The 27,784-nt window shown below is 38.1% G+C and overlaps 2 protein-coding genes and 1 non-coding gene across 3 annotated transcripts in view; 2 read left to right on the top strand and 1 right to left on the bottom strand.

Moving 5' to 3' along the window:
• The first annotated feature begins 686 nt into the window (after positions 1-686).
• On the top strand, positions 687-9,095 carry LOC117300644 (leucine-rich repeat-containing protein 40-like). The gene is made up of 7 exons (XM_033784338.1): positions 687-1,075; positions 2,652-2,919; positions 4,128-4,288; positions 5,331-5,456; positions 6,076-6,226; positions 7,048-7,175; positions 8,066-9,095. Exons 1-7 carry the CDS (start codon positions 923-925, stop codon positions 8,423-8,425), a joined length of 1,347 nt encoding a protein of 448 aa, XP_033640229.1. The 5' UTR covers positions 687-922; the 3' UTR covers positions 8,426-9,095.
• On the bottom strand, positions 1,910-2,013 carry Trnai-uau. The gene is made up of 2 exons: positions 1,976-2,013; positions 1,910-1,945 (listed from the first exon to the last, which is right to left on the bottom strand). It is a non-coding gene; the product is annotated as a tRNA-Ile (tRNA).
• Positions 9,096-12,197: 3,102 nt separating the features above from the next.
• The window catches only part of LOC117297763, a 32,725-nt gene continuing 17,138 nt past the window's right edge, over positions 12,198-27,784 (top strand). Inside the window, exons 1-2 of the mRNA XM_033780915.1 lie at positions 12,198-12,300; positions 16,414-16,699. Of these exons, the coding sequence (XP_033636806.1) occupies positions 16,480-16,699 (220 nt within the window). The 5' untranslated portion in view covers positions 12,198-12,300; positions 16,414-16,479. The remainder of the gene's footprint in view (positions 12,301-16,413; positions 16,700-27,784) is intronic.

Genomic DNA, 27,784 nt, shown 5'->3' on the forward strand with positions numbered 1-27,784 from the left:
CTCCTGGGCGCACAACAATTTAAGAAATTATCGTTTGCAGTACCCGCTGCTAAACAATAGGATTCGAACTGCCTCTAGCTACCGGGCAATCTCGGTGGTCTAGTTGGTATGACACTGCTCTAGAATTGCAAGGGTCGTGGGTTCGAATCCCACCCGAGTAAAATGCCTGTGATTTTTTCACAGGACTCGGGGAAAGGACATCAGTGTATATGGGTAAAACCAAAAATTAATATAATTTAAGAAATATTACAAATTTATAAGAAAATACAGTTAGAAAGTATAGGCCTAGTCGGTACCTGTACACTTAACCAAGTGAACCGAAACCACCATTAATTATTTAATTTCAATGAATTAAGTACACATAAAGAGACCCATTACACAGCAAATCTGTTCAAGCGAATAGTGGAGCAGTTTTGGGAAATATTTGGGGAAGTACCATTAGTTTATCGTGACTTTGCATCTGGTATTATATGCTAAGTTCAAAGGACAAATACCTATTCCCCGCCACACTCTTTACACTGTGTGCCAAATTGCATATACCTGTGTCATCCTATGTCGTGCGCAAAGAGCTATTATTTATGTCTGCGGTGGTGCTTGGGGAAACCCCACCACTGTAGGGAATTTCCATAGAATCCCTTGAATTGGATAAATACAATGGGTTGGCCATGCGGTTTGTCACAACGATTTCAACACAAATTGCAACACCATTATTACAGCACTGGGTCTGGTTCTCCTCAATGTGTGGCTCATATGGGATAATTTGATATGAATATTTCATTTGTTAATTAGTGCCTATACTCTTTTTGTTTGTACCTGTTTCCAAGCAACCGTTGGGCCTAAAATGACGTACATTCTACCAAAACATTTACACGGACGACACTGAAAAAGCAGCTTCCGGGATCCACACAGTATATTAATTAAGATGGCGCGGCGGGAGATTCGTGAATGCACTCCGGTGCAGGAGAGCAAAACCCAACACATCTCAGCTTTTGTCAGATCAAATGGCTTTTATGCAACTACCGATCTACCGTTCAGAGTCACGAAAGAGACCAACTGGGACTGTCTAAGCGATGAGGTAATATCAAAATAAATAAATATAATACTGTTTGTGTTTTAAGCCTATCCACGTGTGCATTTTCCTAGTGTATTTTTTTATTATCAGATATACACCCAAAAGACTTGCCGTTGCGCACAAAAACAGATTGATTTTATTTTGCGAGGTGTTTGCACTCTCTTAGAATTTAGTATGGAAATATTAACTGCTATGCGGGGCACAGTTAAAATTATAGGCCCAAGGTGATGTAAACACCATGAGGGCGAAGCTGAGGGAATAGCCATGGTTGTGAAATCACCGAGGGCCTATAATTTTAACTGTGCCCCGATTACTAAGCAGTCAATATTTATTTTGTATACCGAATAAAGATTCCTGTAATCAACAAAACTGACAAAGGTGAAAGGTCGTCTGCGAAGAAAGGAGTCGCGACGTGACACGGAACGTCGTATGTACCATAATCATTATCAGTACACACGAACAACCTATTTGCGACCGTTGTTTTCAGGGCGGGCATAGTATAGTCGATTGACTATGCCTTGGGCATAGTCAACTATGACGTCATCTTAATAGAAAAGCGGGCATAGACTCCATTTTTAACCAATCGGATTAGAGGATTCTATAAATGAGGTATATTTTAAATTATATTGTTTAACTAGGCAACGTCGACTATTTTATTGTAGAGAGTTGAGCAACCTCGTTAAATGTGATGGGAGTGAACACGATTTCTGGGTTGTGCGGTCATTGATGAAGAATGTGATAGGCTTACCGCACTGTAGCGGTGGAATGAAGATGGCTGTCCATTATAAGAAAAAAACATTATCTCATTTTTTTTTGATAAAAAAAATTGCCGGATACTTCCCCAGGTGAGGCTCGAACTCACAACCTTTGCATATCCTCACAGCAACGCGTTTGGTTACTGTCTATAAGTACAACGCGCTAACCGATTGTGCTACCGGGGACGACATGGATGTGAACCACCACTCTTGAGTCTTGAGTCAAGTAATCCCTGTAGCAGTTCTCGAAGGAAACTTAAATGGGATGGTGCATCAGGTTCCGTCACTGGTCAAAATGTGCAAGTGAAGGTGAACTAATGTTTAATGGATGTGCAAGTAAACAGCACAAGTGATTTACAGGAGCCTTGAAAACCATTCACATGTTATTTATGGACTTTCATATTTTTTTTGTGTATTCTATGGGATTCTTCTATGGGGGGGCCCGTTTGTTTGAAGTGGGCGTGGCTGACACGAACAAGAATGGGCGTTATAGGGCCTGCGCCAAACACTGGCACGTCGAGCTGTGTCATTCATTAATGACAAAATCATAACGATAATATTCCGAATTATTCGACAATAATGTCCAATATGTCCAATGGTGTTAAATGGCGTTATTTGTTTTGTTTTTAAGCCGGAGCCATGCCAAAGTTGGGTTTCGAAAACGGCCAGTCAGGAATGACGTCAGAATGAATTTGGCTAATTGTGGTAGTGGGAATATTGTGGTGATAACGGTGTTTGGAATTGTGAGTGAACGGGACTGAATGAAGACGTGAAAACACTTCATTTCTTTATCACAAGGTTTTTCCCTCTGTGTTTATATAAAGATCTTCAAGACAATTCATGACATCTCTCTGTCCGATTGCAAGCTGTCGACAGTTCCTCTTGCGGTTGCATCCATGACGCAACTAACCCGGCTCTACCTGACGTACAACGATATGTCCAAGCTACCTAAAGAATTCGCTGACCTGATCAATCTTCAAATCTTGAATCTTGGATTTAATTCATTCAAGGAAATCCCAGATGTGGTGTTTGAGTTGAGGGAGCTGAAAGTGTTGTACTTGAAGAACAACTCAATCACATCTGATGGAGTAGGTGAGGACGTGGAGACCAAACTGAAAACGGAATTGTTTGTAGGTCTTACTCAAATCCCCACCATTTTTCGAATTCACATGGGATACATGTAGATTTAAAGGCAGTGGACACTATTGGTAATTATACTCAAAATAATTATTAGCATAAAACCTTTCTTGGTGATGAGTAATGGAGAGAGGTTGATGGTATAAAACATTGTGAGAAACGGCTCCCTCTGAAAAGTCATAGTTTTCGAGAAAGAAGTAATTTTCCACGAATTTGATTTCGAGACCTCAGATTTAGAACTTGAGGTGTCGAAATCAACCATCTAAACGCACACAACTTCGTCTGACAAGGGTGTTTTTTCTTTCACTATTATCTCGCAAGTTCGATGACCGATTGAGCTCAAATTTTCACAGGTTTGTTATTTTATGCATATGTTGAGATACACCAACTGTGAAGGCTAGTCTTTGACAATTACCAATAGTGTTCACTGCCTTTAATATAAATAAGTGTAAACATGAACATTTTCTCAAACTGTGGCGCCCTCTTTTGAAATGTTGAACTGACGTGCACATGTGCCCTTTTGGACACATCGCTAGTGTTTGTCGCAGTGGTAGCGCATTCTAACAGCTCTTCTGCAACTCTCGCGATACTGCCGTTGTCTTTGGAGACTTCTCTCTCGTAAGACTACTGCTCTCGTGCGAAAACTACTGCCCCATTTAAAGGAAATGGACACTTGGTAATTTTCCAAAATAATTGTTAGCATAAAACTTACTGGACGGGCAATGGAAAGCTGTTGATTGTATAATACATTGTAAGTAACGTCTACCTCTGAAATAACGTTTTTTGAGGAAAAGGTAATTTCTCACTCAAATTACAAGGCTTGAAGCCTCTTTTTAGATATCTGGAAGCATATACACAAATGGCAACCAGGCAGCTTCAACTTCGATGACTAATTGAGCCACAATTTTCACAGGTTTGTTGTTTGAATGCATGTGTTGGGATACACCAAGTGAGGGTATACTGGTCTTTGACAATTACCCAAAGTGTCCGTGGTTAAGAGAGCCGTAGTCGCGATCTCTCCGGAGAGCAGTCTCGCGAGACCACCGTCGTGAAATTCGCGGAGAGGGTCGATTCGGTACGCTATCGCCGCCACTTTTCCACCAATCTAACGTTCTCTTAAAATAGCCTTGTTTCAGGGTATCATTTTTGTTGATGCATTTCAGGTCCTCATTTACAGAATTTGATAAATCTTGAAGAACTATATCTTGGAAACAACCAACTGAAAACGTTTCCTGAGTCAGCCTGCAAATTGAAGGAAATTCGCCTTCTCTCTCTCTCCAGCAATAGGATAAGGGAGGTTCCACCCACTATCAAGGAAATGAAGGTATGACTAAACCGGTATTCGTCGATGAGCCCTTTTCATAGCATTTGCTGTAAAACAAAACAAAAACAGGTTTCCTACCAACCCATGAGGCACCCTTTTTGACTGATCTGCAGTTTCCGTGCGCGTCACTTGATTGTCAAGGTTATCATTCGGCCATTAAAAAGCCTGTTTTATTCCGTGCCGTCTCTCAGCCAAGGTACAGTGTGTTACCTGCAATTGTGCTGTACTGGACAAGTGTCATGATCTGGATTTGAACCAAAACCCTGCTAACTTGCCGAACAAAACTGTCGTCCAGTTTACTGAACACTCGACAATTCTCAGTCATGAGAAGGTACACTTTATTTGACGCACTGAACCTTTCGACTGAGAAAATCGCAATTGAGGTTTATTTGGTATAGTTATATGCGCACCTTTCCTTCGTTGAAATAATTATTGGTTTTTATTCCATCGATACTCAGACGTTTTGTTTAGGTATTTGCTGCACGTATATTTGCTGGCAACTTATAGGGCAACGAAAATCAACAAGGAGCACTTTTGATAGCAAACTCTATACATCCCTTCAGAAAATTGATGTGAAAACGTTGAAATGTGGATGGCTTTTCATCATAGAGATTGCCTGAAACATTTTTTGCATGTTAGATTTGAATAATGTCCGGTACAATGACGTGCTTGATCACCCCGGTTAAACTTGAATTCATCAGACTGTATAAGAGACAGTTGCTATGTCACACGATTCGGTGCAAGATTTGCGTAGTTACGTAAGAGACGATGAAGATCCAGTACACAATTCTGAATGGGTGTGTATTGGACAATGGTACCAGGGTTGGCTCATCTGGAGGTTGATATACAAAAGCTTGCCAGGAACCATTTTTAAATGCATACTTATTTTGCTTTAGTCTGAGGAATTCAAATGTAGCGGTAGGTGTGACTATTAAAAACAAGTCATTGTACCAGACATTTTCAAATCTAACTGGCAAATGACTTATTACCTCGTGGGTTATGGCCGCACTCCTTCCTCCTCATTGTTTTTTCACTTGAAAAGAATCTGACGGTCCTAACCATGCGCTCCAATCGACTGCAACGTGTTCCCGGTGTGATCGGTGGCCTAACATCTTTGGAATCGTTATGCTTTGCTCAAAACATGATCACGGTTTTTCCATTTGAAAAGGTACGTTGTCTCAAAGCACTGGACACGCTTGGTAACTCAAAATATGATTTATTTGGTAACGAGCAACGAAGAGCTATATTGCTATGAAACATTGTGAGAAACAACTTCCTTTGAAGTTTTTGAGAGAGGGGTAATTTCTCACTCAAAAATTTGGTTCTGAAAAAGACTTCAGGCTTGAAGCCTTTCTCGAGCATCTGAAAGCACATAATGGGTGTTTTCTTTTCCCGTTTGTCACATTTTTTAAAATTGAATTCGCAGGTTGGGATACACTAAGTGAAAATACTGGTATTTGAGATTTTATTTTACCAAACGTTTCCAGTGCGTTTAATATGTTCTCTCTTTTAGCAAATTTTCGTTTCGAAACAGATATTATTACAGGAACCTTGGGTGATGCTTGATGTTCGCTTTGCTTTATATAACTTCTTACATTATGAGATGTTCGTATATTTTCATGGGTATTATGGTATTATTGTTACCATTACCGTCTACTGAATAGAATATCGGATACAGTTACACTTTTTGTATGATATTACCAAATTCTGGCCCAACCTATAAGCCTAAATGGTATTTTTTGTCAACTTGGACACAGTGATCATCTTTTTATCACATTTTTTAACAGCTTAACAAACTCCAAAAGCTGCGTGATTTATGTTTGCATGGCAATCGACTTGACGATGGAGAAATCCTTGAAAACATGAGTACGAAACTCGCTGAGCGTGAATGCATGCTACGAGCCGAAGAAAATAGAGTTGCCCTGCCCAGACGAGGTGGTGAGTGAATTGTTTATCGTCCCATCCCTTCTCTCAGAACCGAATCTCCTAAAAGTTGTCAACACCTACTTGTTTACAAACTACAAAGAACGAAAACGTGTCTGCAAACAAGTAGTCTTGGCCCAAGACCTCAGTAATTGATTTGGGCCACTGTACTTACTGCGCTCGGTTGTAAATCGTTACAGCGCGCCCTCTTGCGGCAAAATTTAACCAGCTTGATTGGCTCTCCAGTCGAGTCTGTTGCAGTACATAACACTATCCACTATCGATCACTAACTTCTTGGTCCAAGACTAACATTTATCGAGCTCTGAAATTATTAAATAATTATATTTCCCTTTTCAACTACCTGAGAGACCTTGCAATCCATTTTGAGGTAAATAAATAAATACAAATACAGCTGATTTTTTATTTTTTTCCAAAATTGAGAATTCCTAGATCACAATCACTTCTTCTCTTCGAAAAGATTAAAGGAACACGTTGCCTTGGATCGGTCGAGTTGGTCTTTAAAAAGCGTTTGTAACCGTTTGTTACATAGAATGCATATGATGAGAAATATATTTTAAAAGTAGAACATAATGATCCACACAAATATGCCTCGAAATGGCTGTCGACCGTGTTAGTTTGCAAAGCAAAAGGAAAACCACGCAGTTTCAAAGCATATTCTACTTTTAAAACATCTTTCCAACCATATGAATTTCATAACAAACGGTTACAAACGCTTAGACCAACTCGTCCGATCCAAGGCAACGTGTTCCTTTAACTTATTTGTTTTTTCCTCAGTGGTTTTATCAAGTTTGGGTTTTGTATTCGTTCGTTCCAGGTGTTTGTGACGGCGTTTTCAAGGTGTGGCATAAAGACTTTTTGTGGATTCATGATGGTGGTAAATCAGTGACTACGTGGATTGGTGAAGTGTCAGAACTACTGAAAACGAAACAACTCTCGTCAAAGGTAAACCAATTGTTTCGACTATTGTAACAAGACTTTGGAATTGTATCTGTTTTTGAAATAAGCTTGGCGCATGAATATTTTGTGGATGAACATTGATCCAATGAAATCGTTGTATCAAATGAAACTCTGGGGACAGTCTAGGGTGTGTATAGCCCGATGCAGGCACTGGCGTTTTGCGTGGCTGATGCAGACAATAACCGCGATCTCAAGTCCAATCTCAATTTAAATCAACAGCCAATCGGAATATGTTTAGTTATTAAAGGCAGTCGGCACTATTGGTAATTAATCAAAATAATTATCAGCATAAAACCTTACTTGGTAACAATTAATGGGGAGAGGTTGATAGTATGAACATTGTGAGAAACGGCTCCCTCTGGACGTAGTTTTTGAGAAAGAAGTAATTTTCCACGAATTTGATTTCGAGACCTGAAGTTTAGAATTTGAGGTCTCAAAATCAAGCATCTGAAAGCACACAACTTCGTGTGACAAGGGTGTTTTTTCTTTCATAGTTATCTCGCAACTCCGACGACCAATCAAGCTCAAATTTTCCCAGGTTTGTTATTTGTGCATAATGTAGAGATACACAAGTGCGAAGACTAGTCTTTGACAATGGGAGACTTTCTGGGACGATAGAGGGCAGCAGACTTACCGGGTAAATCCATTGTTCTCAGAATTATGCGCATGTTCAGAACTACGTAAACAATGAAAATTTACCCGGTATGTCTGCTGCCACCTAGCGTTGGAAAGTCTCCTATTACCAATAGTGTCCACTGTCTTTAATAGCAAATTAATTGTACATAACACAATCTGTGTCGTTATAAGGACACAATGTTTTTAAACAAGACCTAGGGTTTTATGTTCCCTTGTTTATGTTTTCTTTCTCTTGAAAGGATTGCAATGTAGGTCTCTCATCTCAAGACATGACCAGCGCAAAAGATTATTCCAACACCAGTCGTGTGGTGTGTGTGGTCTGCACTCAGGAAATGTGTGACCTTCTCAAAGATGAGACGAATAGTACAGCCAAGATAGTTAAAAGTGTGATAGAATATCGTGCGTCTTCCTCCGTTTCAGTCATTTTTGACAAAACATGTTATATAGCCCAGATGCTTTTTCGTCTCACAAACCGTGATAACATCATTTGCAGACATGAGAGCAATAACAAGAACGACACGTTTTGTAAAGAGCTTATCAAACTGATGGTTCAAATCATTGGACAAAGGATGGGACCGTTATGCCATGGCAGGCATTAAAGACAGCGAACCAGCGCGTGTAGATTTAAGTATTTTGGGTGTACCGCTGACACGTTTGTTGAGGGGAACTGGACAATAAATACTTCTACTTTAAGGGGAGGATGGGGGTCAATGAGGGGGTCAAACAATTTTTTACTCAACAGCAGTTTTTTTTAGTTGTAACTTTACCCCTTCAGTGCCTAATCATGTTCAACAATTTTTAGTATTTGTATATCTTTACATATTTTTGTATAAGAAATTGGTTTTAAAGTAATAATAATAGAATGGCATTTCCATGAACCAGAGAGTATACAATATCTCGGGGTACATCGTCTTTTGCTGCAAAACCGGAAAGGTCCCGGACTTAAAAACAGCAGCATTTGTCACACACTCTTACTAACATTATACTGTTGGTACTGGTACTATAGGTGGGTCGGCGCACTTTTGGGTTACCCGCTCACTTTTATTTTGGTGAAAAGGGAGAAGACTATTAACATCAATTTCATAAAGTTGCAAATGATTGCTTACAATTGTTCTGTTTGCCGAAATGAGCAGGCCACCAGTCACACATTGGACATTATTGTGACATGCAATAATTTTTTCATTATAGCCTGCCTTCGTTTTGAGTAGCTTTAAAGGCAGTGGACACTCAAAATAGTTATTAGCATAAAACCTTTCTCGGTAACAGGTAATTGGGAGCTGTTTATAGTATAACACATTGTGAGAAAGGACACCCTCTGAAGTGACGTAGTTTTCGAGAAAGAAGTAATTTTCCACGAAGTTGATTTCGAGACCTCAGATTTAGAATTTGAGGTCTCGAAATCAAGCATCTGAAAGCACACAACTTCGTGCGACAAGGGTGTTTTTTCTTTCATTATCTCGCAATTTCGACGACCGATTCAGCTCAAATTTTCACAGGTTTGTTATTTTATGTATAATTTTCATGTTAAAATACACCAACTGTAGAGACTGGTTTTTGACAATTACCAACTGTGTCCAGTGTTAGCAACTCTACGAAATTATTAAGGTTATGTAACGTATGGTGGCAAAAATAACAAAAATCACTAATATCAATTTTGGAAGAGTTATCTGTAGGATTTTGGTTGCTTTTTATAATAGCATAGTTTGTTTAAACTAATGATGTTCCCAAAATGCAACACTGCAGTTAAAGTCACCTGGAAATAGAATTTTTTTTTCTTTCAAACATAAGAGTATATGCTTATGAACAATAAAACAATTTTTTTTAGTAATTGTTTGTCACGATTTATATGTTTAAAAAACATATAAGTCTACCTCGATTGACGTCACGAACAGCGCCCTCTCGGGTCGGGGTCTACTCTTAAATTGTAAATAACATAAGAACTGATTTTTTTAAACCTTAGTTAACTGTTTATTCACATTCCACTCATCAAAACACATATATTAGTGACAAAAGCTTTATTTTGAAAAAATACCACTTCCAGGTGACTTTAAAGTTTGTTGGAGTGTTTTACGTAGTTTTTAATTGCACTTTTTCTGTTCTTCTTCTCACTCGTATTCTTAATGGAAGAAATTGTTCACAACTTCCTTCATGGTGAGCATTTGTTTCTGGTATTAACCTACCTAATAGTGGGTTTGTGTAGTGATTAAGAATGTAATAAGAAAGTAGAGATAATTATACAAATACTTAATGTTATTTAACTTAAATACCACACAAATTTATATACTTTCAAAGCTTGTTTTATGAACTTTATATTAAGTTGATAAACAGTGTGTGTTATTTCGGTTTGTGGGTTGGGGTGGCGTTGTTGTATAACTGATTAAACGTCGAAGGGCGTGTCCGACTTGACCTGGCTTCAGCAGTGTACGATTAGAATGCTGAAAAAACATAAGGGGCTTACTCAATAAGAGTGTCGCTGCAGCCAATAGCCGTAGCCGAAGCAAACTTATTCGGACGTATACTAATGTATTTCATTTTGGGGTTTCTACCCATCGATGTGTGTTAGTACTGATAGTACTTTCCTGAGTTCTGCGATAAAATCATAGGCATATTACTGAGGTGTGATTCGAACCCACGACCTTTGCAATTCCAGAGCAGTGTCATACCATCTAGATGCTACATCTTATGTATTTCATTTTGTAGATACGCCATCTTCATTTTAAACTGGATGTGCAAAACACTTTTCTTAAACTTTATAAAAACAAAAACTATTGCTTTAAAAAAAAAAAAAAAAAAAAATTGTTTGCTAAGTATAGTTTTAACACTTAAAGGCACTGGACACTATTGGTACACTCATTGAATCTTTGTTAGCATAAAAACTTACTTGGTAACAAGCAATGGGAGGCTGTTGATAGTATTATATTAAACATTTTGAGAAACGGCTCCTTCTAAAGTAGCGTATAGTTTTCGAGAAAGAAGTAATTTTCCGAGAATTTTTATTTCGAGACCCCAGAATTGATTTTGAGGTCCCGAAATCAAGCATCTAAAAAGTACACAACTTCGTGTGACGAGGGTGTTTTTTCCCCATTATTATCTCGCACCTTCGACGACCAATTCAGTTCAAATTTTACATGTTTGTTATTTTGTGCATTTGTTGAGGAGTTACATCAAGTGAGAATACTGGTCTGTGACAATTACCAAAGGTGTCCAGTGTCTTTAAAAGTCGTACAAATGAGTGTAATTTGATTAATAATATTTTCTAGAATTAGCCTTTAGGTCTACTACTCCGTGTCAATACAGGTAAACTCTGTCAACTGGCCTGTACTGAAGTTTTGTTTGCCTTTTAAGTTCAGATCGGTTTTGGATGCAAAAGTGCTAGCGGTTGGCGTGTGATGTTTTCGTTTTTCGAGTAGCTATTATTTTTGTACCTTTTTTTTAAATAAAAGCTTGAAACACCAGTTATGGATTCATAATCCGTGTCATTTGCCAATGTTGCTGTGCACTGGTGTTTTCTTTCACTTATTTTCTACTTTCTCCTCATTTAGGTGTGGGTTTACCATTGGGAGTCAAAAGAGGGCGCTACCAGAAAAGATTTCTACGTGACCAAAATCTCCCGTGGCGGTCAGCAGACAAACACTGTGAAAAAAGAACCGATGGGGAAAATGGTTGATTGTGAGAAGATTAGTCGAAAACAAATATAAAGGTTAAAAAGACTCATGCTTGCCTTGTTCGTTTTGGGGAATACGGAAGAGTGATCAATAATCCCACCCCCTCTCAATAATTGATATCAGATTGTATCAATGCATTCATTGTTGAAAACGGCATATACTTTCAAACAGCGCCCTCTTTTGGAATCTGAGAGATTCTTGACCTATGGAGATGAAGATTAGGCCCTAAAATGACACATGCATTTTTCAACCTATACAACTATTTTCAGTTGATGAAAACAATCAGAGATGAAATATGTATAAAGTATTTTCTACAATTGTATTGTAAATAATATAGCCAGGTTGGATGATGTTCGTACTGAATTGAAAGTCTTCCTCCATACTCCAACCTCAAATCATAGAGTAAGGATCTCAAATTTACTGATTGGGGTTTCATTTCCTTCCTCAAATACCGGATACTATAATGTCATAATATAAAATAATACAAATCGTCGCTCCAGCTGTAAATTATGATAATACCAAAGTGCTGGTGGCAGGAATACTAATGAATACTTGAGCAGTAAGCATGAATGAACTTGGCTCGAGTCCAAATCAATTAACTTGCAACGTCATAGCTATATATACCCCGCCTTGCTACGTCACTCAAGCGGGTACACACATTCTCGTAGATTCTCGGACACACACGTGATTGGTTCTCCGAAAAGAGATGACAACAAACACATAACATTAGCTTCCGATCGGAAAGGCGGAATTTTCTGGACATTGACGGCGAACAAACCTTATCTAACGTTGGATTTCGGCATTAAAAGGTAGGTGAATGAAACTTCCATATGAAGAAGAAGGTTGTCTATCTTGCTGACAGAAAGTAATGATTATGGAATATTCAGGGTGGTTTATTCTAGTGGAAATATCAGTGTTTATAGTGGTTAAATTTAGCAAGAGGTTGTTTTCATTTTGTATACCCACGTGTGTACGTCCGGTCGTGTGTATCCCATGTTTTCACCGGTACCCGCACGATGAGTGCCGTGTGTGGGCGCGGTGTAAAACAAGACCGTCCGTGGGCGAGTTGTGTATTATTATTATTGTACACAATTTAATGTAGATCTTTTTGGTAATATTGTGGCATCCAATATGGCATCCAATATTGTTGTTATTTATCGTCGTCTAATAATAACCTGTCGAACATTTGTTTTCACCTTTTTTTACAACTTTCCTGTAAATTATTTAATCCAATCTGAAACCATGAGACACACTGGCACTGCTCTGAGTAATTTCCTTTTTTTAAAGACACTTCTCACTTGGTGTATCCTCCTCCTCTTACCAGTTTTCACGGTATGATGCCTTTTTTTTTTTTAATTGGGAAAAAAGTAATGATGCCATATATATCAATCAATGCCCTAATTATCTTCATTTGTTTACATTTACTATGCAAACATAAATTAAAACTTGATGGACATTGTCATTGAAACTTTCACACCACACACCGATCTTCAATGACTTCAACTGGTCCCATTTGTTTTGAGTTTTTCCTGTTTTCAAGGCAAACGAGAAAGAATGGTTTCCCGGTGAAACCATACGTGGAAGAATATCTGCAGTGACTGCAATTGTTCTGTGAGACTCTGTGTATGACTCTATAGCCAGCAGTTGTCTTCATTTTATTCACAATATTATATGTTATGACATTTTAAAAATTACCATGTAATTTGCAAAAAATATAAAAAAAATAGAAATTAAATAAAAAGTGTGAATAATTATTGGCTTTTAAATCTGATGTTTATTTATTTTTGATAAAAAAAATTCCCCTCAATATTTATAATAAAGCGTAAAAATAAAAAGTGACAATTGAATCACCAAGCTGATGTTAAAATTTTAGTACTTATAATAATATTGATACGAGGGTTAAAAAAAAAACTAAAAAAGTATTAGAAAATATTATAAGGCACATGGCTTCTGCCTCTGTACTTTTTTTCCAGAATGCTCAGCAGAATGTTCAGTCTCATGATTTGATCCTCGTGAATTGTGAGTTAAATAGTGTTTGATGAAACTTTTTCGGTGGGGAATTTTTTTTATGGCCCCAACATTATGACATATTTTTGTACCTTGTAGACTTGCCTAAAATACCAAACTTTTTGCATTTACAAGTGAGAAATAACCAGTGGAGCCTTACGTGTTTCTAAGTTTTGGTCAAGGGAGCTGAAACTCTTTGATTGGCAAATAAAACACACAAAAATTGTATCTCGGGACTATTTACATCGCGCACAGAGAGGTAAAAGATTTGCCACGATTTTAAGGACACCTTGAAAACAGGACCTCCTACGATATACGTACATCTCAACATATGATATGCACAAAATAACAAACCTGTGAAAATTTGAACTCAATTGGTCGTCAAAGTAGTGCAAGATAATTATTCATAATGAAAGAAAAAACACCCTTGTCACACGAAGTTGTATGCTTTCAGATGCTTGATTTCGAGACCTCAAAATCTAATTCTGAGGTCTCGAAATCACATTCGAGGAAAACTATACTTCTTTCTCGAAAATTACTTTACTTCAGAGGGAGCCGTTTCTGACAATGTTTTATACCTTCAACAGCTCCCCATTACTCGTTGCTTTTAGATGGTTGATTTCGAGACCTCAAATTCTAAATCTGAGGTCCCGAAATCAAATTCGTGGAAAATTACTTCTTTCTCAAAAACTATGTCACTTCAGAGGGAGCTGTTTTTCACAATGTTTTATACTATCAACCTCTTCCCATTACTTGTGACAAAGTAAGGTTTTATGCTAATAATTATTTTGAGTGATTACCAATAGTGTCCACTGCCTTTGAAAAAATATATTTATTGTAGTTACTTATCAAATCCTTCATTTATCAGAAGACTACACTGTGCAGCACACCGTGACACACACACGCGTTTGGCTCTAACTTGAGTGTTCTTATAAGTTATAAGCTGTACGTTTTGCATACAGCTTAATAAAAGCGTAATGATGGAGTTAAACACAATAAGCTGGGTGTGATATGGGCTATGCAGTATTATACAAATAATGAATGTTTATGAGTGCAATGGTGCGAATATTTTCATCTTTCAACGAATGAAAAGATTCTCACCATTGCACTCATAAACATTCATTATTTGTTTCGAATAACATCTAATCTTTGTCCTTTTGAATGGAGGATACAACTTTCAAAACAATCAAAGCATACCATACTTAATTGTGACATTACACCACTTTGTTTTTGGTTCGCCTTGTTTTGATTTAACAGTGACTAATGGACTAAGTATGTTCTGTACTGCTGCGTATTTTGAGGCACTGTAGCCTTGTAGTAACTACTGAGTACATTATCAAAGACATACGCACACTGTGATGTGGTACGCACGGTACAAAATAACGAATCGGATAGAACGAACTGTTGAATTTTAGTGGATCAAGTTGAGACTTGGCAGGCGTTGTCAGTTGTCAACTTTTGTTGTGACCTACATGTACAATAAGCAGTCAGTGGTCAAAGAAAATGGACTTGAGGCTCTTTTTTTTTTCTTCAAAAAATAATACAAAATTTGTAATAATCAGATATTAGTCTGGCATAATCATTGATTCTTGTCTGGATTTGTCAATTTAACTTAATTGCTTTTTTCTTAATTCAGGGTTCACAAAGAATGCAACGTTTAAACAGAGTGTGCCTGATTTGGGGAATCTTGAAGCATTGCCAAATATTCATTACGTTATTAGCCTAGGAGGTTGTGATTAATATCAGTACTACAGGCATTATTAGACATCCTACATTCAGTGCCTAAAGCCCTGCCCACACCACCCCAGGGAATGTGTCTGGCAGCCAGCCATTTCACACCATGATCAATTCACCCTTGATATACCCCGGCAAATGGATACTACCCCGGGAATAGCCACCCTTACTCCGGACCAAGGGTAAAACCCTGGGATATTCTTAAAACGTGCGCAGCCAGAACCCTGTGGAAAGGGGACCTAGGTGGTTACAGTGTGACATTCTCTTGGGTAACCATGGGGTAAACATGAGAAAAGGGCTAAATACTGATAAGGTCAGTCAATTGAATACTCTCCTAGGGAATCAGTTAGGTTCCTGATTGTTTTGCTGACGAAATGGTGATATCTGAATTTTGAAACCAAAGCTGAAACCAGTACTTGATAACCTGACCTCCCTCCCTTCCTTCCTTCCATACACCCCGCCCCCTCCCCCTACCTCCCACAACCCCTCATCCCCCTAGAACTTTGATCTACCATTAATTTGTACTGCACACCACTTCACGGGATCAGATAATCACTTAAATCTACTTGAACAGGAAATTGATATTTATTTTACAGGGTAGCTCACCTCTAAAACTCTGCAGTTCAAACATCTGGGTGGAATTTGTGGGTCCTTTTTCTGCAGTTCAAAGAACTGCCAATAACCCACTGTTAGATTAGGGCTATACTTTGTTACCTTATCAAGGATCAGAAGTCTTGTTGGTCATCTTTTTTGACCAATTAGTCCAGAGTAAATTTGTGTAAATGCTAACCCCACTTTGACCCTGAGAGACATTATCAAGGTTTATGCGTGCTATCAACTTTTTGATAAAATTGCTCAAAGTTCATGGCAGAACAGCTTGTTTAAAAAACGTCTTTTGTGAAGGTTTGTGATTAATTATTAAAAACACACTACTTTGCATTATCATAAAGAGTGTGTACCTAGTTCAGTGGTACTTTATAAGGGACATTACAGTAGCAATCACTTGAATTGAAACTTCTCTCGGAGATCTTCCTGTAGGTTCTTGTTTTTATTTTCACTTTTGCCAGCGGATGTAAGTAACAACGAAACTTGATATTTGTTTGGGTAATTATTTCAGATTAGACAGACAGTTTTTAAAGTGTGCGTAATTGATTGTATAACTATTTCCTTGGTCTCTACAGGAAGTACAAAGCAGCTACCATCAGTGAGTGAACGACCGTCCAACACGCAGCTTCCGCTGTAGTCACATGACATCTACAATGTCCTATCCTGCAGCAATCCAGCCCCTGCCACCACCAGCCCATCAGAACTACAAACAGCAGAAGACACATCAGCAGCAGCCCACGTCGTCTCCGTACTCCGAAGGGATTGAAATGAGACCTAGGACTGGGTTTGCTAGACTTCCACAGGACCCACCATTACAGCAACACGTTGGCAGTCACCAGATGGAAACTACCATGTCAAATGGTAAGTTTGTTTTGGGTCGCACTATAAAGTGGAAATGCAAGAATTTGGAAACAATGATTGGAATGTTTTATGGTCTGCAAAGAGCTAAATACCAGGAAGTATTTGTCTTATAGATGGTATAATATGTTTCTGTCGTTACCTTGTTTAAAACAAACCAGTTTGTGTGTCAACAACTGTTTGATGTAGGTGAGGGACCAGAGTCTGTTTATTTGAAGTTTATTATTTGAAACAGTTCTCACCAAACCCTGACTAAAAAGCAAAAAACTGTACCAAAACTGGAACATGTCTAGTTTTACTTATGTTCAACAAAAAGTAGGCTGTCTGAAATTAATGAAATTAAAATAAGTGCTTTCAAACATAACTCAAAAGACTGTTTTAACTGTTTAATACCAGGACGTGATTTAAGGCCTTTTAAAGGAACTGGACACTATTGGTATTTACTCAAAATAATTATCATCATAAAACCTTTCTTGATTACGAGTAATGGGGAGAGGTTGATTGTATAAAACATTGTGAGAAACAGCTCCTTCTGAAGTGACGTAGTTTTCGAGAAAGAAGTAATTTTCCACGAATTTGATTTCGAGACCTTAAGTTTAGAATTTGAGGTCTCAAAATCAAGCATCAGAATTTTCACATGTTTGTTATTTCATGCATATTTTGAGATACACCAAGTAAGAAGACTGGTCTTTGACAACCCAATAGTGTCCACTGTCTTTAATGGAATTGATGTTGGGCATGATTTGGGGATTGGATTAATGTGGTTATCCACTGGTGTTGTTTTTGTTGTTGTTGACATTGTGGGGTTTTTCTCAGTGTGTTTTGAACATCTTGCCCTTTCCTAAGAATCATCCAATCCTTGGAGGTTGAGAGTTTACGCAGTACGTTTACACCACAAGCAAACACAAAGCAATATTGTTTAGAACAACAAAGTGTTCTGAGGTAGTCTGTCGACTCCATTGATCATTTTGTGAGGCAGTACGTGACTTTTCTGTCTATGGAACCACTTTTCCACCAGGAAGGGCAACGTGGTACTTTATTCAATTCTTACATTCAACCTTAAACTCATTCAGAAAGTGGGTCCATTTACACCAGGATTATGACTCTGAAAATCAAACCTGTTCAGAAATTTGTTTCCAAGTGCTCTTTTTGTGAGTTGCCACCAAGTTCCTTAAAAAAAACCATGCCACCATTTTACTAGGCAATAGCAATTGCACACAGCCGTCACAATGTGAATGGAGTTTCACTACGAGTTGTCAAGCTTCTTCTCAGAACCACCACTTTACACATGATGTCACTGCAAACCTCACCTGAAGTTTCACTACGGTTTTACTTTGTCAGGATTTGGGGGTAACATGTACATGATGAGCAACTAGTTTTTGTTAGCTTTTCAAAAGGCCGGTTTGATCAAGAAAAATGAAACAAATGTTAACATAAAACACTTAATCATGAGGAGTCAAGAGTTCCCAAGCTGAAAATGTTCACTCCCTTTTTACTGCCTATGCAGGCCCGTTTCTATTGACAACTGTAGTTTGGAAAATAAGTATCTTTTACTTCCTGTTATAAAGTCATAGTGAGTCTGGTTTTTAAAAAAGTTTTCTGTTTCTATCAAAGTTTCATTTTCTTATTCAACATGTTACCGGACACATCTTAAACCAGTAGCATTCCAGGAAGCTCATAAACCACCCCAGTGGCCTTTTTATCTACTCATTAAATGTTGGAAGTTTAAGTTTATTTCAAGTTTAGAATTGTCGAAAGTGAAAGTTAAAGTTAAGATCATAAACACAATTGTCTGAAGTGATTGCTTCCTGGAAGGAAAGTCCCTGTCTTGGACCCAAATCTATGGAAAGTCCAAACTCTAGACTGGAAGCTATGGAAAGTTCCCACCCTACGACCCTACAAAACACTTTGTGTTGACTCAGCTGCTTGCTGAGCGATTTTTATGAAAGAGAAACTGAAATGGGCCTTTTGTATGTTGCATTAAAAATTGGAGGGAAAAAAAAAATCAAAAGTACATTTCCAATATTTGTATCAGCACAGTAGAGTCCCTGAGATTATATAGTCCCTTGAGAGTCCTTACATTGTATTTATGTATCGAGAACCAATCACCCCTCTGATGGTCTATTTCTCTCAATCTGTCACTTTGTCACAGAGATCTCTGTTTCAAACCTTTTCTCTTAGTCTTAGTTTTTACTTTATCGTGTATCAGAATTAAAACACTGGTAATGCAGCATTAAATGAATTGCATTTTAGTATACAGCTGTATGCTTGAAAGGCGTCATTTGGTATAAAATTGGGTTGTGGTTTGGAGGGGATGTGTCCAATTGGTTTGCCCTCAGCACCAGTTTAGACCAGTTATTCAACCAATCTCTCATGCATGAATTGCTAACATGCGATCCTGCTGCTTTTCATGTTGACCCTGTATGGTGTGGCGCAGTATTAAAATAGACCAAATCTGCCTTATGGATCCATGAGGCATGGTGGGCCACAGGGCCTTGGTCTTTGCTTCCAGCTTGGACGGTATCTTTGACTACAGAAACCAAATATAACCTTTTGCCCTTGTGTTGTATATTATGGAGACGCTGTATGGGTTCCAAGTTGTGGTTGAAATATATCCACCTACTGACCTTGAAGACCTCATTTCACCTCTTGAGTTATGAAGAGAACCTTTGAGAAAGGTAGACTTTAAAGGTGTTCTAAAGTATGTGTGTAAGTAATGTATGTACAATATAAACAGTACAAGTTTTTTTCATAGGTGTCAACAGATTTTTAAAATGTGAAGTTGATTCAAAGACAGACTTTTCTTTCTTTTCCTTGATCTCATCAAAGAAGACCACAACATGATGAGAATACATCAATACATGTTTGATGAGAAAATGTTAAAATGTAGGAGGCCTAGTAAAATGTAGTAATGACAATCAGAGTTTTCTAAATTCTTGTTAAAACTTCTCATGTCAGCGGATCGAAATAAATTGTCAAATTAGAGGGTATACTATAATATTATATTTATTATTATCATCCATTGTAACTTATTCTTTTCTAAGGACTCGCCCTATGCCCGTTTATCTCTTCAAGTACATTCCCCACTACCTTTTTTATCCTTGGTTGCCTTCACAAACCCCTATTTTCCAAATCCATTGTAGGTGATTTTCAATTTCCTCCCCACAATTGTTCTCATAGTCCTGTGAAAATGTTCACAGGAGGGCTCCAAAGCTATGACTTGTTATTTCCATTTCCAAGGAAAGCTGAGCTCCCTTCATTCTTGTCTGACATCATTATGCTGCATTGACATAATAACCTTTAGGATTATCATGGTTGGGTAGTTTCATTTAAAGGCCTCTAGTTTGCTTTACTCAGTGCATAGACAGCTCAGTCTATCAAGGTTTGGTGGGAAGCTTACAAGTTATTGCATGATATGAACATTTTACATGTACTTCAATTTGTGTAGGAAGAAGAATGTTTTAAAAACACTGCTCCCAAAGTTCCTCCATGTCCCAAGCAAGAAGCGCAGACTGTGGGTGGGGGGGGGGGGGGGGGGGGGGGGTACTGAACGATGAAAACCTATGGATCACCCATGGAAGAAGTGTATGGCCTAACAGACCTTGTGTGTGTACAGTACTTGACATAATGAGTGTGGTGGGATCTTTTTGTACATAAATGTACACGTCATGAAAAATACTATTATAGACCCAACCATTTGGGGTTTTTTTGTACGATAACATGTGGTTTTACATCATATTTAGGCCCTAAATCATGCCATAGATCATGCCAACATCAAACTTAGAGAGACTTGTTTTGAAGGGTGATATCCAGAAAGATTTACACATGTCCCTTGTATGTAGGTGAGCTCTAGTAGAAATTATATGTACATGTATGTAGGCCTATAACCATGGAGGTAGAACTAATTTTACCTTCATGGTACAATTTTCCTTCCTGCATGGTACAACCACAACCACAAAGCAACTTACTGGCATGCACTTGTTAAGATTGTAGACCATTTTTGTCTGTGATTACAAGTTCTGTACTTCACTTTATGGCCAGCTTCAGTCCTTCAGGATGTTTGTTATGCAAACCATTTCCCTCCATTGTGGTTACCTATTGTTGACTGTGCACTGGGTGGCGGTTGAATAATAAACCGGATAAATGCGATAAACTTAGAGGCTGGAAGTGTTTTTAAAGGCATTTTTGAGCATGCTTGGCTTTCTAATGTGGGTTTCTGGTAAGGACCTACATGACATAAAGTTACGTTTTTAACATAGAGGAAGAAATAAAACCTAAGGGTCCTGCTGAATTGTGTTATTTTACACACCTCAATGGGTTGAGAGGTAAATGATGTATGTTGCTGTGAATTGGGCTTTAATTAGAAGGTTTACACTGTGCGTTTGGTAATCACTATTAAAATTAGGGGTACCGGTAATTAACAACTTTTGGTTAAAACCTACAACAACTTTTGATAGTATTTAAAGCATTTTGAGAAAACAATTCACTGCCAGGTCCCTTTACAGATCGTAGTGGCTGCGGCTACAAGATCAAAATGCTCATAGCAGCAGCCACAAACAGGATTTTGACATGCTTCTGCTCAAACAAGATCTGGTCAAAGAGAAGATAATGTACCAAATTGACTTTTTCCCATATTTCCTGTGATTTTATTCAAAAAAGTCAACATTGAAGTTTTTTTTCTTTTCAAATTGCACACATAAATGAAGGAATTTTCAAATTGTACTGGAATTTTTTTTAAATAAAAATGCACCATGACAATGGCCTCCACAGTCATTACAATAAAACTACAATCAATGGTCTTTTTATCAATGTCATAAACCTATCGGTATGGACCTTAAGCCCGATACTTAATGCGTCCAATATTTTGGGAATCGATTCCTCTGTGTACATTTTGGCTCCCAAAATGGCAGACAAATGGGCGTGTCAAGTGTTGCACATCATGAAAAGGGTCAGTATGTTGTCCTAGGTTTACTATTCTTGTAAACTGACTGCATGAAATAGGGATCCAGGGGTGGATTTCACAAAGAGTTAGGACTAGTCCTAAGTTAGGACTAGTCCTAGGAGATATCAAAAACGTATAGCTAGTCCTAAGTTAGGAAGAGTAACTCCTCCTAACTCAAGATAAGACTAGTCTTAACTCTTTGTGAAATCTGACCCCAGAATCTCTAAGATTGTTGCAAGGACACATCTTGATTTGACAACAACAACCCTGGGCAGTGTATCATCACATCCCTGGATTCTCAAGCATGTGATGACATCATGTGTTATTCAGAGCTTACTAACTGCTTACTTAGAGAGAGGATCATAGGCAGTCTGATGACTGGGTGCCGTAGTAACGCATCTTATGCTAAGTGGGTCTTCATAATTCAGCATAGGCCAAGACTGTTGACCGAATGTACACGCATACTTTGAGAGAAGAGTCATCAAGGAAACGTGCAGAGATGCTTTTTCGCTGCTTCCTTTTTACTCATTGCTGAGTTCATTGCCACAAATTACAAAATACATGGCCTCCGACGAACACCCAAAGTCAGTTTTCTGTTCCAACTTTTAACAGTTTCAGAATTTGTTATATTGACATAAATTACATTGAATTCATTGCAAACTATAATGTCAAACAGTCAAACAAATCATGACCTCCGACAAATTTGATATTTTTTATTAGAATTGTTCCCTCAAGAACACCAAAGTCAGTTTTCTGTTCCAACTTTAAACAGTATCTGAATTTGTTATTTTGCCATTAATTATTTATTTAATTTTATATTAATCTCTTCTGACAGGAAATCCTTCATTCCTCCCACTTTTAAAATTTTTTTATCAACTTTATACTCCCACATCTTTCAGTAATTGTATCTAATGATGTCATATAGAGTGGCATTAAGAGGGCATCGCTACACATTTGTACTGAATGTTCTCTCATGTGAAACGGATTTAACAAGTCTGCAATGTTAATTATATAATGCATTACCAGTCGAGACTGACAAAATGCCAATATAGAAGGGATTTTGTACAATTAAAACTGTGAATGATAGTTTGTGCCAGCCGTACACATTTAATGCATTGAGCAGCCTCTTAATAACACATGCTGTATACAGTGCATAGTATTTCCTAGTTTGTAGAATAGGAAATGAGCTGTCTCACGAACCCGTCAATGCATAATGCATGGGTGACTAGATTTCTGTGTCGTACACAGTCACTGTGAAGGCGACCAATCGAAGGGCTCTGTCAGTTTCCCGCCGTCTCGGTTATGTAAACAACTGAGCTGCGACGGCATCACACCATACACGTAGCCGTTTACGTCAGCATGCATGCATCTTTCAATGGTCCGGGATGTTAGTTGAGGGGCTAACAACCACATAAAAGAACAACTTCCACTTTGCCCTTTTGGCTTTGCCTCATTTTAGAACGTGTCCTCTAATTTTTGACATGAGCAAGTTGTTTGTTTATAATAAAGCCAATTAATTAATTTTCTGAGTTTGAAGGACTGTTTTGGGGGTCTTGGTTTGTGGTTAATACAGTACGTTTTCTACATCATGTAGGGACTTTTGACCATGAGGAAGAAAAATATTGGCTTGAACTACATGTAAAACAGTTTGGCTTGGGATTGTACCAAAAAATGGTATTTTACATGATTGGTGATGATGCCAACCAAAAGAACAAATAGATTGAGTGTTTTTAAATCAAAGAGCTTCCCTGTTTTTCTAGTGGCAGAATTTGTTTCATTTACATTGACGAAAACACATCCACCAGATATTGAATCCATTTTCCCTCCCGAAATAAAAATAAACATGTATTGACTTTAATGAAGCTTTCCCATAGTTCCCATCAGGGACTTTATAACAACTGCTTTTAAAGGATTTGTGTACTTTTTCAAAATGTCCATAGATTTACATTAAACTTACAGGGTTTATAGATAATGATAGTGGAAAGCTTCCCTTCAAATATTACTAACTAAGGTTGTGTAGTTTTTGAGAAATGAGTAAAACAAGTCATAAAATAATTTTGGTCTCATGAGACCAAAATTATTTTAGCATGTAAAATCCCCTTAACCAGTTATGATATTATACCAAAACCATAGCATAACTGGTTGGATACGTTTTTACATGCTAAAACTGAGACCAAAATTATTACTTTTACTCATTTCTCAAAAACTACAACACCTCAGTAAGTAAAATTTCAAGGGAAGCTTTCTACTATCATAATCTTCAAACTGTGTAAGTTTAATGTTAATCTGTGGACATTGTGTTTTTTGTTAGGAAAAAGTACACCCTTTAAAAGCAGAAAATATTACTTTAAAATGTTCTGCAGAACAGAAATGAGCAGGACAACAGTCATAGGTTGTCTGTGTATTATGTGTTTTCTTGAATGGCAACCATATTCTGTTAAGCATAATTTGGTTGTGCTTAGCAGTGTTTTTATATGAAAGTGTGCCTTGTTTTTTACTGTGGAATATGAATTGTCTATCTAAACTATAAAAATGACATACATGTACTGTTGCAAAAAAAGTGATGTGTCATCTCTTTAAAAACGACAAGTCACAAATAACCAGGAAACGACAAGTCATTATGCCCCAGTTACTACATAACTTGAAGTTAACTAAACTATGAAGTTAGTGCAAGAGAGAACCCCATGAAAACAATTTCAAACTAATCCGAACATATAAATTCATGATATAATTTTTTGTTACGTAATAAATCTGTAAAAAAATGTAGTCTAGCTAGTTTAGGTAATTAATACATCTACACCACAGTTCGTGTCCAAATTTCCATCACACTGCCTACGCAAGACCACTTTCCTAAGAAAAGGGCACCCTCTCATTTGTGGAAAAAATGTTAATGGCAACATTTTTGCGCCAAGACCAAGAAGGTGGGGGTGGGGCAACGGCTTCCGTAGCCTTAGTGATATTCCTTACCGTGTTCGTCCTCTTACTTCATTACTCTTACTGCATCTTGTGTTGTGTAGTGGTGTCTTACCTTGCCTTCCGGCTTAGGGACCCCGTTTCGAATCCCACTTGGGACACTCTGTGTATTGAGTTTTCAGTCCCTACTTGACTGCGTGGGTTTTCCCTTGAATAATTCTCTATAGGGTTTTCCTCCCACATCTAAAACTGAAAATTGTTCATGGTCTTCTTTTTTCGTTCGGCTCTAATAAGAGCATTGAGAATATAATATTCAAAGCTGAATCTACAATCAATCTACCTCTCTATATTTCTGACTGTTGGTCTTTGCATCGTTCATCTGTGAATTTATGTATGAGACGTTTGATGAAGACCCTTAGGGGTCCTTTAGGACTGAATCTTGTGATAAGAATATGGACTAAATCAGTCCGCAGCAAATCGGTTGGTCATCAAATTCTTCTTAAGTTTATGTCAGAAATGAACTTTTAAAGTCTTGAACATTTTGAATTTGTGAGTTGAACAAAGCAAAAAATGACCAAAGCTATGTATCGTAATTTTCGGATTATAAACCGCGCGGCGTATAAACCGCACTTCCTCAAAATATACAAAAAATATTTAGATGTCGGCGTATATGCCGCGCGGCGTATAAACCGCGATCAAAATAAAAAAAAGACATGAAAAAACTAACCTCAAAACACGGAAGTGAAGTACTCAAACCTGCCGCGTTACGGGTGATTTTTTATCTCACACTATCAGTCCTGAGTTATATTTTGTTTCCATCAACAACCCTTTTCAAGAATTTGCGATTTGATGATCGGTTGTGTTGACCATATGTTTTGTGAACTTCTTTGGCAACAATCTCCGTGAATCAAAGATCGGTCTACAACGCACACCGAGAAATAGTTGAACTTTGCCCTGCATCGCATCGCCCTCTGTTGACAAAAGTTGTTCACGTTTGATTAGACTGGGCCCCGAGCCTCAAAGCGTGGGTCAGACGTTCAAGCTCCCCGTTGTACAATGGGCAGCCGCTGTACTCGATCCGTCCGAAGTCTAGCCAAGATTTTATGAATGGAACTATCACCGGCCAATCAACAACGGCCAATCATCAAACGGCCAATCACCGCATGCGTGAACACATAGGGGCCGTGCTTGTTTGCGGTCCCCTTGTGGCGATGTGCAGTGACAGGCTGGCGGCACATCACTCAGTCTTGTATAGTTGGCCGCAATGTGGAGTTGCGTCGTAATTAAAGTGGAAATGTATTAAAGTTTACACTATTGATCGTAATTGAAATGATCTATTATAGGATAGCATTCTTTTTGGTTTTTTTTTTTTTGGGTTGGCCGGTGTTTCTCCCTCCCTTTTATTGTAGTCCCACAACGAGGATCCACACAACAGATTATTGCAACGACGGACGGGCGGACGGACGTAGCGTGTGTGTATGCAGTAATGTATCATGCAGAGGCACATTAAGCACATGTACACACATGCGAGTTCGTAAAGCTAGCAATCTGTTAATTGCGCTGCTCAATCTCGAGATTGCACAACAGATGTTGGCTGCACCGTACTGAGCGATGTTCGCTGACGGGTTGCGCTACGCCCTCGCATTTGCGCCGCCTGGAAATAAAATTCCCAATGTTACTGGACTCAACAATCAGGGCAGGTTGGAAACGTTTTGTTTGATCCCCCGGAGCGGCATAGCTCTTTGCGTACGTCCGTTCACCATTCTGCTGTTGCGGTGTGCGTGGTTGAGCTGAAGAAACCGCTGGCTGACACGAGTGTAGCGGATGTCTGACGTCAGTATATAAAGATCGTGGGAAAAATAGACAGGGGACGAGTTTATTTCGCCGAGACACGAGTATAGCTTGAATTGAATGTCTGACGCCAGCATGTAGAGATCGCTAGGATAAATAGACGGGCACCAGTCTAGTCTAACCCGAGTTGCGCTGAGCGGGGGGAGCTAGCTAGCTGAGGGCGGCTGTTAAACGTTTTACAAAGGAAACATGGAATACAATTGTGGTGGGATTTTCAACAGGTTTTTGTCATCACACAGGCAGGTTTTTGTTCTCGTTTAAGAAAAAAAAAACATTATTTAGAATATTTTACAAACGATCTTTCTTTTTAAAAATGCCGTTTTTCCTTAAATATTTATACGTCGGCTTACAAGCCGCCCTGAGAATAAACCGCAGGAGTTCAAAAAAATGTCAAAATCAACATATAAACCGCGGTTTATAATCCGAAAATTACGGTAGTGAACTACACCTTTTATCAAATTGGGCTTGTACAAATAAATTATATTTGCAGCGCTTCATGATCTTTGATATCATTCTTAATTTGATTTATTTGATTTGTCTTCTGAGGAGAGAACGAAATTGCTCTCAGAAATTAAACTAGGCTTAAAATAACCTACAGTCTATAGCCATGTGGTCATGTATGTACGTTCCCCATCCCCCATGCTGATCAACATGGTTTTCCTTCCATTTTTTTGAAAGGTCAATTTACAGTGGCCATCGAGGACTTGACCTCTGTTGCCCCTGTTCTTGCCCTTGGTTCCCCTTCAAACAATTCCCCATAGATGTTAAGAATTGCCCTTTGCAAACTGAAAATGGGCTTCCCACCTCTAGTCATATTCCTGTTTATATATTTTTTATTTTTTATGTTTTATTTATATAAAATAATTTAATTATTAAATAATTTATATAAAATAATTTATATAAAATAATTTTTTTCAAACTTTTGAAGCCTCGCATGTTCGTACAGGACCTTTGCCCCATTTTATTGTTCTGCTTTCTACAGCATTCTGCGCTTAAAATAAATACCACAAAGTCACAAACGCTTTACTTTGTTTACAGGGCGATATTTGTGTACATGTATGTGGTTTTTTTTTTCAAATTGCTATTAAGCAATGCCATGAAATTGGGTGATGTATGGTGTAATAATATGTTAGGTGTGTGTGCCTGACGCTACATATAATGCATGGTGTACAAGTGAATGTTGGTGCAATGTAAAGATCTACAATATGTGCATGTATCATGTATCATGTTTTCTTGAAAGGTACATGTACATGTGCTGTACCTGTTCGCTCAAGTTTACATTACATGTAACTAAGGTGTTGGTAACTTTTTACTGTATATGATTACAGTGAATGGTTTTTACAGTGACTGTACATTGAATGGTTTTGAACAGTGCCCATAAT

This window comes from Asterias rubens, chromosome 1 (assembly GCF_902459465.1).
Source record: "Asterias rubens chromosome 1, eAstRub1.3, whole genome shotgun sequence".
Lineage (NCBI taxonomy): Eukaryota > Metazoa > Echinodermata > Asteroidea > Forcipulatida > Asteriidae > Asterias > Asterias rubens.